The 12465-nt window shown below is 43.7% G+C and overlaps 1 protein-coding gene across 3 annotated transcripts; it reads right to left on the bottom strand.

Moving 5' to 3' along the window:
- Positions 1 to 944: 944 nt before the first annotated feature.
- On the bottom strand, positions 945 to 9269 carry lins1 (lines homolog 1). Of its 3 annotated transcripts, XM_076090917.1 has the most exons (7): positions 8861 to 9248; positions 8675 to 8764; positions 8082 to 8214; positions 6036 to 6091; positions 5238 to 5760; positions 2400 to 2586; positions 945 to 1804 (listed from the first exon to the last, which is right to left on the bottom strand). In XM_076090917.1, the coding sequence occupies exons 1-7, from the start codon at positions 9236 to 9238 to the stop codon at positions 979 to 981; spliced, it is 2193 nt and encodes a 730-aa protein (XP_075947032.1). In that variant the 5' UTR covers positions 9239 to 9248; the 3' UTR covers positions 945 to 978. The 3 variants fall into 3 exon arrangements, with proteins under 3 accessions (XP_075947032.1, XP_075947030.1, XP_075947031.1); XM_076090915.1 differs by lacking the exon at positions 6036 to 6091 and having other exon boundaries at positions 5238 to 5819; positions 8861 to 9269; XM_076090916.1 differs by lacking the exon at positions 6036 to 6091 and having other exon boundaries at positions 2400 to 2583; positions 5238 to 5819; positions 8861 to 9269.
- Between the last annotated feature and the right edge of the window lie 3196 nt (positions 9270 to 12465).

Below are 12465 nucleotides of genomic sequence, written 5' to 3'. Positions count from 1 at the left end.
TCCTGTAAAACTGAAAAAATACAGATTGAAAAAACACTTTCTGTAAAGCAAAGACTTCCCTGTTGTGTTGCTTGATAAAGTTTGTTTGTTGTTAGGCAGTGGATGTGCAAGAGGTTTTTTTAATACTACAATGAATGTCTAAACAGGTGCACAGGGGGGCGAGAGAGTACATCTTCTTTCAATCAGAGGATCGGCGGTTCGATCCCCGCCTCCGCTAGTCGCATGTCGATGTGTCCTTGGGCAAGACACTTAACTTCAGACTTGCTCCCGTGCCTACGGTGTGTGAATGTTAGATAGTCCTGATGGACAGGTGGCACCTTGCATGGTAGCCCCTGCCTTCAGTGCATGAATGGATGTGAATGGGTGAATGAATGTAGTGTGAAAAGTGCTTTGAGTGGTCGGAAAGACTAGAAAAGCGCTGTACAAGTACAGTCCATTACATTTACCTGTCCTTACATGTGCTAACGGTTCAGTTTGAGCAGTCACAAGAGTAACTTAAGTGTGCATGGTCAGATGTTTGGTTGTTGCACCTGAAACCACACCGAACAGACATGTCGCACTAAGTAACTTTAGGTATATCTATATAGAGCACCAGGGTTCAACTGAGCCTTAGCCCCGGTGCTATGTTGGATTCTGTTCCCCTGTCAACTAGTGCTTTCCTCCTGTTAAAATAATAGCACCCCCGTAGGTGGTCAGGGAAACAGTATTCGACACAACACCAGCACACAGGTCTACACTCGATGTTTTTGTGGAGTTTCCTTTTATTCCGATATTACAAACATGAATGGATGTGTATGGGTCTGTCATGTGTAAAAACAGAGTGAATTTCCCCTTCAGGGATTATTAAGCTTGTAGTAGTCTGTCGTCCTCCGGATAGAAGACAAGAAACAACCTGGACATGCCGTGAACCCATGGGAGGACTAACAGACACTGGACCACTTAGATTTAGCTTCACAAAAGATATTCTATATATCTTTATCATTTATTGAAATGTAACAGATGTGATTGTTCGGAACAGTTCTGTACTTGTGCTAAGAGCTTTAAGAGTGAGGAAGGGTTGTATGGGAAGAGTTTCTTCGTCTGCAGCCTCGTCACCACCTCTCTGAGCTCGGACAGACAGAGCACTGCTCTGGCTAATGTTCCACAGGTCAGCTGTCCCGACACGGTTGGACATGATGACGTTTGCTCACTCTGCAGCACCGGCAGTGATGGCCCTTCCTGTCTGGAGTTCGGTTTGTAGACCGATGACTCATATTGTCTGTGCCTGATAGGTAGCGGTGGTCCACTAAGCTCTTGCTTCACATACAAGGCACTAAATCTACCTTTCTCACATGCAGACGGCCCTGGTTCCTCCTGAGAAACCTCCATGTTCTCAGGATCAGACTGGTCAGAACTATCGTACTCGACAAGGTGAAACCCAGCAGCCAAACGGGTGGTTCCCACTGGTGGAATAACACCTGTGGGCTGGACACAGGAGCTGACTTCTACTTGATCTGGCTCACCTTTAACCTTCAACATGTCACCACCAGCTGAGGCAGTTGGTGACTGCTGCAGTGAAAGATGACAGTCTGGCAAGCTGATTGTCCCACATGCTGCAGTGAAGCCCCGCCAGTCAGCGCTGAGGTACTTGAGGTACCGCACAAAGTACTCTAGGAAGCAGGTTTCGGTGGAGATGAGGAAGTCGAGGAGGATGCTGTGGTCGAAGGAAATGCTCTGAAGCAGCAGCAGGAAGTGGCAGTGAGGGTTACAGCCAGAGGCACAGGCTGCCTCCAACACAGCCAGCTCATCCAACCCAGAGCACCGTCTGCAGGCAGAAACAAGCCGTTCAGTGAGCTCCTTTTGATAACATGATACCTGGCTCTCCAGGATGCACCAGATGATTTCACTGTTTCTCTTCTCTGGTTGATTGGTGTTAAAGGTTTACTTGTATTTTTTAACCTGGATTCTATTTTTCAATGTTTTTGTGTCTAAGTTACTAAATTTCATTTCTGAAATGGTTCTAGTAGTGAGGCAAAGTGCACTTATAATAGCACTCTGAGCCTGTCAGTGATTTAAACAAGTGATTACATTACAGCCCGTTCAGCAGCTGCAGCGTTCTCTCTCCATACTGGACCAATTTCAAAAACTAAGACAGAAAAACGTTGGGAAAATAAGTCCCAAGTTCAAAGACATCAAATTGACCTTTTAAGGTAAGGTCCTATGAATATATGCTCCACTTTGCATTCACATGGGGTCAAGTGTGTAACTGTCCCTCTGCACTGTGCTCTGAGCTCCACCTTTAAATCCCACAGTCACATGGTCCCCCTTAATAAACAGTAATCAGCCAAACCCTTTTTACAATTCATTTTGTTTGCATGTCATGTTGATGAAAATAAATGACACATGCATTACTGTTGTACCTGTGATGGAGGAATATGGAAAACAAAGCTTTGGCTGCCTCCATCATGTCGTCGTCCTGGTCCCCAAACAGCAGGCTGACCCAGCAGCAGCGATGAGTGACCTCTGTCAGCTGGACACTGCACCGCCTCAGGAAGCCCCACAGACTCTGCAGATAGCCGTAGACCTCTGTGGCACTATCCACTCCTGCTGGGACAAGACACAGGAGGGGATCGCATGACTCAACTCACTATGGGAGGAGTGCCCCCTGCTGTGGAAATGCTGTAATACAGAGCGTACAGAACTCCTTACTTACTGCATTACTGACCCACAGGGATGAAAGATTAGTAACATGACCGCAATGAAGGAATACTTAAAGGTATGGCGTGTCGTCACTTTGTCGGTTGTAAACACAGCATTTAAAATTAGCGCCTCCTCTCGGCTCAATGAGCGAGTGACACAGAGAGACAGACAGAGAGAGAGAGACACACAGAGAGATAGAGAGACAGAGACACAGAGAGATAGAGAGAGAGAGAGACACAGAGAGATAGAGAGAGAGACACAGAGAGATAGAGAGAGAGACACAGAGAGATAGAGAGAGAGACACAGAGAGATAGAGAGAGAGACACAGAGAGATAGAGAGACAGACAGAGACACAGAGAGATAGAGAGACACAGAGAGATAGAGAGACAGACAGAGACACAGAGCGATAGAGAGAGAGAGAGACACAGAGAGATAGAGAGACAGACAGAGACACAGAGAGGGAGAGAGAGAGAGAGAGAGACACAGAGAGGGAGAGAGAGAGAGAGAGAGAGAGACACAGAGAGGGAGAGAGGGAGAGAGAGAGAGAGACACAGAGAGGGAGAGAGAGAGAGACACAGAGGGAGAGAGAGAGAGAGACAGAGACACAGAGAGGGAGAGAGAGAGAGAGACACAGAGAGGGAGAGAGAGAGAGAGACAGAGACACAGAGAGATAGAGAGAGACAGAGACACAGAGAGGGAGAGAGAGAGAGAGACAGACAGAGACACAGAGAGGGAGAGAGAGAGAGAGAGACACAGAGAGGGAGAGAGATAGAGAGACGGACAGAGACACAGAGAGGGAGAGAGAGAGAGAGAGACACAGAGAGGGAGAGAGAGAGAGAGACAGAGACACAGAGAGGGAGAGAGAGAGAGAGACACAGAGAGATAGAGAGAGAGAGAACGAGACAGAGAGAGAGACACACAGAGAGATAGAGACAGACAGAGACACAGAGAGATAGAGAGAGAGAGAGAGACACAGAGAGATAGAGAGACAGACAGAGACACAGAGAGGGAGAGAGAGAGAGAGACACAGAGAGGGAGAGAGATAGAGAGACAGACAGAGACACAGAGAGGGAGAGAGGGAGAGAGAGAGAACGAGACAGACAGACAGAGAATCAGAAGAATAAACCAATATTGTCCGATTGTTTCACAGCATTTCCGTTCTAAACCATGAATAAACATAACCACATCTCCTCACAAACCTGCTGGAAGGTGCTGGATTTTGAATGAATGCAGCCCAAGGCAGCATCCTGTGGGCTGCATGCTCTCTGAGTCTGTTGGCATCAGGCCTGTGAGGTCTGTGAGCCTCCCTACTCAGAGGGGCGGGACAAAGCTAACCCTGCTGGGGCTGACCAATGCTGACGCACAGAAACGTCCCAAATGCAGCAAAATAAGAAGATACACCAGCACACACATCTAGTGGGTCACAAGTGATGATTGAGAGGGATTATTTTTGTATCAGTATATACATTGTTTTTTAGGAAATTGTTGCATATTATACCTTTAACTAATGCCACGTTACGTAGCTTATGTACCAAACATACTTATTTGACGTATCATACAAATGTATTTGAACCCTGTGATAGAACATTTGAGTGTGCTAGTACATTTCTACTGTGATTTAGTTTATGTGCCTTACTCACTAACAAAACTATATGTGACATATGATTGTGTACTGAGGAGAGTGGTGACAGGACCATATGGGGTGTCTCTGCCTTTGCTTTGATAAGGGGAAGTAACCAAATGTGGGGTGCAGTTTAACCAGAGAATGTTTAGGTGTGAAGATTCCCAGAGATAATCACAAGGTAACAAAGACACATGTCTTTGTGTGACAAGGCTCAGAAGAGGAAGGGGATGACTGGAGGGGCCAATGGGGAGCTTGAAGCTGCTGATCAATTGTTATACTGTAAATACCTGATGTTCCCCCCTGCTGCAGTAGTTATCAAAGTCGTTTTTAATCTAGATTGTTTGGGTGTGAGTTGCCGAGTTTTGGGCACATCAGCCGTAGAGATGTCTCCTCCTCTACAATATGATGGAACCATAGGGCACTCAGCTTGTGGTGCAAAAAGCACCAAAAAAATATGTTTGAAAAACTAAGAAGCAATGTCTCTTTCCAGAAAATAGTTTTTCCACCACAAACCAAACCACAATCTTTTCAGTTACCCAACAAAGAAGTTTGGTTGTCTAAACCTAAAGTGGTTTTATTTCAATTCACAACCTTAAGATTCACTTTCACAACTTGGGAGGTGCAGTTTTGTATTTTTATATTAACAATGGGTCAATTGACAGAGTGTAACCTGGTAAATATTATTAATACTAATGAACCCACGGAGGAATATCACCGTCTGCACTTCCCCTCTACTGAATGTTTTAGCATCTTTCAGCCTCCTGTTTTGGTTTTATAGCCTGCGGGGAGAAATGAAGCAACTAACGCCACTTTATTCAAAAAGTCTTGACACTTAGCATTAAAGTTCACTTCAAACTCAGCACCAACTTCTTCAAACTATCTCACGTGACATCAATCCATAATTACACACAATACATACATCATGGGTTCTCACCTGTTTGGATGTGGAGCTCCATGGACTTGAGGAGAAGCAGGCTGACAGATCTCAGCATCACACAGTCTGGTTTCTGGCCTTCCTCCCCTCCGACATGTCTGGTCCCCCCAAAGAAAGAGGCAGACTCCACTTGAACACTCTGCAACCAATCAGTAGTCACTGCTGTTAGCACACTCTGGGCCAGCATGTTCATATCAGAGTGGAAGTGCTTGTATCTGAGCCCAGTGGATCCTCCTAAAGCCCAGTCCTCTCCAGCCTTCTGCAGCAGTGCTCTCTTCAGGAGCAACAGCACTCGCTTTTTGACAAAATACTGTGATGAGCAGCTGACTGTCGTCAGCAGTGCTGAGGAGTGAGTGTGGGTCATTCTCTGACTCTTCAGACAGACACCAGCTCCACATGTCAAACTGGATGCAGTCAGCACCTCCAGCAGGTCCAGCAGGAGACACCATGTTGTTCCCCAGCGTCTGCTGCTGGTAACATCCACCAAACACTGCGTTTCCTCTTTTCTCTCGTCAGGGAGAAACTTGGAACATAAAGCACACAGGCTGGAGTCAAGAGCTGCCAGAAGTTTCCCAAGGATGTCTGATGGAAGGAAACAGATGCATTTAAAATGAGCGATCAGACACACAACAAGGATCACTGCAAGAAACCTGGGCTGCTCCATTCTGGCCTTCCTGTTGCTCTTAGTTAGCGTAGAAACTAATGTGCATGCTACAGTTTTTTTTACAATTGATTCATTTTTTAAAAGGAATACTTCACGCCTAAACATGACCATTTGTACATCAATGACCGTGTTACCTGGACTTCTTGAGATGCCTCCATGGGGACCGGACAATCACAAAACAGAGAAAGTCCTGAATTGAAGTGAATGGAGGTTTAACAACAGCAAAACTATATGAAAACATCCGTTTAAGAACTCTCACTACTCGTGCTGTAGGATCCAAGTGTCATTTATCTGGTTGTATGCTCACCGCATCACAAACACATGCATCTTCACTGAAACCTGCCTGTTTGAAACACTTCCACATAAACAGTCACACGCTTGCGCTGGAAGTCCACGAGTTTTGGGAGTTCATAAACGGATGTTTTCATGTAATTTTGCTGTTGTTCTTAAATAATTCAGGGTAACACTGGGTGATAAAAACAGAACCAACAATGGCAGCAACTGCAATATTCTACCACATCAGGTAGAATGTGGTAGAAGGTCAACATTTCCTTGAGCTCGATGTAAAACTCCATGAGGTCAAGGAAAGATGTGAAGGAGAATTTCTAATGACTTAGGAAAAGACAAGCACTTATCATGGCTGCCCTTAGATACTTCCTGGTCATCTCACTCAGTTAGGAACCTTCCTAAGCTAAATTGGACTGCAGCCTTGAACCAGCTTCCAGCCTGTTGACCAGATGTGTTAAAAGTAGCAACACATCTGGTTTTATGTATATTTATGTGTATCAGAGATCTGTGCATGACGCAATGTCTGCACAGATCTCTATAGGAAGATTTGGACACGTATGTTGATCAATAAGTTACAAGACTGCAGTAGAGAAATTAACAAGTAATTAAGTAACAGTGTCTCTGTTTTTGCAGAGTTATTTCACACAAAAAATCGTCACTCTCACAACATGTCAGACATAATACTTTAGAAATAAGAATTTGACATAATATGTTTATATTATAGGTTCTATATAGGATATTAAGAGCATCAAACAACTATCTATAAGTATCTATAAGTAACAGCTACCCGAGTAGAGCATGAAGTCTCTCCTGTGTTCATTCTTATCAGAGCTTCTCTTTGCTTTGTTCACAGAGCCGACCAGCAGCGTGCCTTTTAGTGCACGTTAGTGTGCCTTTTAGTGCATGTTAGTGTGCCTTTTAGTGCATGTTAGTGTGCCTTTTAGTTCACGTTAGTGTGCCTTTTAGTGCATGTTAGTGTGCCTTTTAGTGCACGTTAGTTTGCCTTGTGGTGCACGTTAGTGTGCCCCACTGGTTAGCCCACGGCTCTCATACGACGGTTACAGCTGAATTCGCCGTCCAGACCCACGGCGTCGTTGTGGAAGCGTAGCACCGCCCTCCGGTTCCCCTCCGGTTCCCCTCAGGTAAACACTGTAAGCTCTGTCAGCACTGTTGCCATTGTTTGCACTGTTAGCACCGTTAGCTTCTAGCCGTCAGCTCAGCCGTCTCCATGTTGAGAGCCGTGTGGAGGCATTAGATATGCTCTGAATTTAGCATTGAGCACCTTTAATGTCACAATGAATTTCAGTCAATATACCATTATTGTTTTGTTTTGAAGATTATTTTGGGCATTTTCGCTTTTCTTGGACAGTTCACAATGACGAGGCTGACAGTAAATTTGGGTAGAGAAAGGGGGGTATGACATGCAACACAGGTCCCCAGCTGAAACTGAACTGGCGTCTTTGCAGCTGAAACCATTCAGCTACCAAGTTATTGTTATTCTTAAACTCTCAAATATCACCATTGGTTTGGACCTTAAAATCCTGTATTGAACGGGCAATAGACCAATTCACAGTCGTAAACATAAACAATCCAAATGTGTCCCAGTTTATTTCCTGTTGCAGTGCATCGGAATGGCATCACCACTCAGGAAGTAAACATGGAATTTCATCCAAATGGTCGATTGTCTGCATTCTCAATACTCTTCTTGGAACAAATTTCATTAGCTTGGTTTTGGGAGATAGCAATGACTGTGATGCACAGTATGACGGTCCTGGATCAGAGGAACATCAAGCTGAGAAGATCTGAGCTTCTGCTGGATCATGAAGTTCAGCTGTGAACACAGCTGAGTGTTATGGGTCACTAAATGAACAGACAAAAGTACCTGGTTTTACCTTGATGAGCTCCTTTAAGAAGTCTTTTCAAGACTTCAGTCAGTGACCACAGACAGGCATCCAGTTCAGGACCAGAGGGTGAGCTGTAAAATACCTGCACACACTTCTGCTGCCAGACAGGACTGATTGTACCCTGAGAAATGAAAGTATATATATTATACACATATAATGTTGGAACATAGTACAATATGTCGTATACTATATGAAGCTAGTATTGATCAAATAACTGCTGCTAATCCCAGCTGACTAGCTCAATTCTAGATTTGTTTTATTTCCCTGTAAACCTCTGTCCTCTCCTGACCCGAGCCTTTCTGGTCCATGTCCAGATGTGTAGGGCAGCTTTCTGACCAAAAGTAAAACACATTGACTTTATAGTTGTTTAGCATCTTTATATTGTTGCTTTGTGTGTCTTTGTAGCCTTTTGTGTGGTTGCGAGTCTCTTTGCAGTTGTTTTGCATCTCTTAAATGAATTAAAAATGTGTTAAACATAAAGACAGTTCCCCAGTTAAGATTCACACCAAAGAGACGGACTGCGTGAAGCCCACTTAACCTCGGTGTTTCTAAGGATCCGGAATCCAGCCCTGAGAACTCACAGATTGGTGGAGCTGATAGAAAACACACGTCGATACAGTCTTTGCAGCTAGATGCGAGATGATCTGGTCCTCAGTCTGGAACTGGTGAATCTGTGGAATAGAAGTCTTTTCAGAAAACGCGTAGGCCTATGCTGTTTAAAATGCATTTGTGTTATTTAGTTAGCCCGAGGAGAGAGGGGGACTTACAAGATGTGACATGAGATCCAGATCTTGAAACAACACCACCAGGATCTCCACGCAGTACAACGTGACTGCTGGAGACAGGCTCCGAGACGTCAGGCGGGATGTGATCCTCTCCACCAGAGTCAAGCTGAGGCAGGTCAGCTCCACGCTGCTGTCATGGCAATGCGCTGATAGAGAAAGCGCTCCGTCCTCGGGGACGAGTCCACACACCCCGGACAATATCAGGCCAGCCACATCCACAGCCCTTTGGCTGGGACACGATCCCGTCAGAAAACATCTGTACGCATCTGTCAGACAGTCGAAGCGCTCTCTCATGGTGGATCGGTCTCTGCTGCTCGCTATGCGCTCCATGATGCTGCCTCTTCCGCGTGGACCTGCCATGTGATACACGCGGAAGCAGTGCTGGCGCAAATAACGCCGAAGTCAGCCGGAGTCAAGTCACCTAGAGTTAACAAAATAAGACCGGATGTATGCCAGATGAGCCGTAAAATAAAACGAATTCCAGCTCGTTTGGTTCTGGTGGACTAGACATCAATGACGACCACAGCATGACATGACATGAATCATGACAGTACACATGGACTGACTGCTCAAGTAGTCCACTAGATATATTGTGGCCTATATTGGCAGCAGTACAGTCTTGGGCTAAATATTATTGGTGGCAGAGATGGGCAAAAATACATCAAAATGTATTTTGATACAAAATACAAAATACCCCTCAAATAAATGTATTGAAATAAAATACAAAATACTGGTGCCAGAAAATGTAACAAAATACAATACATGTATTTTGTATTTAAAATATAGGAAATACTTTTTTCTGGATTTTCCGTTTTCTCACAATTTGGTATAGCAGAACATTCAGGTTTGGGCTATATAATGGACACAAAGCTCTGGTGAAGCCCACAAAAAGGAAGAACAGTCACAGAATGTCTGTGTAACAAAGCAAAGATGTTAAAAGACAACAACTTGATTGATTATGTATGTATATTTTTTTATCAATGGGACTTAATAGCCCATAAACTTCAACAAGAAAATATTCATCACATATGAATAGCATCACGCATTAGGCCTATGTATACTATAAAAGCAAAATATAGAATTAAAACCAGTTGTACACAGGTAAAGAGCCTAAATAAATTACTGTACATCAAGTTCTGCACAGAAGAATTAATAAAAATAAAAGGTAAATAGTAAATCAATACAAAAGTGAACAGGTAACTTAACAAGTGAGTAGCCTACTTACTTCTCTTTTACTGTACCTTGGCCAGTGGCATGGTAGCCTACTCATTTCTCTCTTACATTGGCCAGTGGCATGGTAGGCCACATAGTTCTATATTACAGTGTTAAGTGTCTCATACAGGTTCACACTGACATCTTTATGACATAATAATCCTTCCATTTTGGTTCTTGAGACCCAACCACTGAGTAGCCAGTTTAGTTGCCTTTAAGAACAACTAACTTTTCAAATATTTCTGGTGTTAACCGCCTCCTGTGCGGATGGAATATTATTCCTGCAAACGAGAACAGTCTCTCAACCGGAGCTGAAGAGGGGAGGGTTGTGTTAAATCGAACAAAAAGGAGCTTGATAAGTGGATACTGCTGAAGAGAAAGCAGGTCTTTTCTGGTGTCCTCCAGGTTATAACTTGTAATACAGTGCAAGATTAGATGGTCAGACGTCTCTTGATAAGGTTATCATGAACATACAAGCTCCCAATCTCCCTCTTCCTATATAGCTAGCTAGTCGACTGATAAGTTAACTTGCTAAACACTGGCTATGCACTAGCCTAGACAGCATGCTAGCGTCATTAGCATGTTAGCATCGATCGCTAGCTTGATATTATAACCATCACCATGTATGTACAATAGGCTATGTAGCCAGACCCAGACATACATTATACATCAAGCTAGTTGACATCTGTCACACTCAGACAATCAGACAATCCGTTGAATTTGAAGATCTGAAGACTAAACTCGTGAACTGTTTTTTGATTCATGGAGAAAGTATTTTCAGTATTTTAAATACAAAATTACTCCACTCTAAAGTATTTTGTTACAAATTACATTAGATTTTTATTGGCCCGATCAAATACAAATTACAAAATACTCAAAAGTAATTGAAATACATATTTGAAATACAAGTAGGCTAATAGAAATACTGCCCATCTCTGATTGGTGGTCAGGTTGTATTGTCACACAATTGTACAGCACAGCATACAGAGAAGTTCGCCTCTACATTTAACCCATCGTAGCTACCAGGAGCAGTGGGCAGTGTCCGTGCTTGGTCTGTGTGGACACGAGATCCAGAAATTCTCAGCATCCCAAGCCAAGACCCCACGGACTGTACTGCCACACCAGATAGCACATAACATAACATGCATCTTTTGGTAAACAAGGAACTTGAATGTAACTGTTGCACATTCAATTACAATGTTTACAAGAGGTGTAAGGATGAGGAAACGTTATACTCTATAAGGGAGACTTTTATTTTGACATAAACGTTCTTCAATAGTAATATATATGACCGGAAGTACAGTTTTCAAACGTTAGCCTACACTCTACATGGAGAGCATCATGAGTAAATATTGTTAACCATATAGTCACGAAGGCAAAACAGAAGAAAATAACTTATAGTATAATAAAACGTTGCTGTGTTCCCATGGTCCTATGATTCCCAGATTTATATGGTACATAATGGAAAATTACAAAGGGTTCTATGTACCCAGGATCCTCTACATTTGTGCTCTCCAGGGTCCTACGTTTCCCCCAACCCATTCTTATTCCCAAATGGTCACATTCTTGGTCAGGACTCCTTCGTGTCACTTAGTTTAAGGCAACATTAGGAACAGAAAGTGCTTTGGGTTATAAAAGGTACGTTTTTGACAACCTGTGAATTAGAATGGGTTGTTTCAGCAGCTCTGTACAGTATATAATGGGAATTATGTTCCCAACTCTATTCACTTAATATGGCATGGGCTATTGTGGGAACTTGTCAAAGGGAACATAGAATGGAGTTTAACATAGAGCCCTGGGAAAATTAATTTTTGTTAGCACAATATTGACGAACATAGAACATATTGTGAATATAGACCCGTGGTAACATAGAAGGCTGGGAACATAAGGACCCTGAACATCGGACTTTAGAAACATATGGACCCTGGGAACATAGAACCTTGGGAACATAGGACCCTGGGAACATAGGACCCTGAACATAGGACTTTAGAAACATATGGAACCTGGGAACATAGAACCTTGGGAATATAGGACCCTGGGAACATAGGACCCTGGGGACATAGAACCTTGGGAACATAGGACCCTGGGGACATAGAACCCTGGGAACATAGAACCTTGGGAACATAGGACCCTGAACATAGGACTTTAGAAACATATGGAACCTGGGAACATAGAACCTTGGGAATATAGGACCCTGGGAACATAGGACCCTGGGGACATAGAACCTTGGGAACATAGGACCCTGGGGACATAGAACCCTGGGAACATAGAACCTTGGGAACATAGGACCCTGGGAACATAGGACCTTGGACACATATGATCATGAGAACATAGGAACTTGGACACATATGATCATGGGAACATAGGACCTTGGG

The sequence above is a fragment of the Anarhichas minor genome, unplaced genomic scaffold, assembly GCF_050575085.1.
Source record: "Anarhichas minor isolate MPS153535 unplaced genomic scaffold, ASM5057508v1 ptg000013l, whole genome shotgun sequence".
In the NCBI taxonomy this organism is placed as follows: domain Eukaryota; kingdom Metazoa; phylum Chordata; class Actinopteri; order Perciformes; family Anarhichadidae; genus Anarhichas; species Anarhichas minor.
This window is presented reverse-complemented; position numbering and strand designations above follow the sequence as displayed.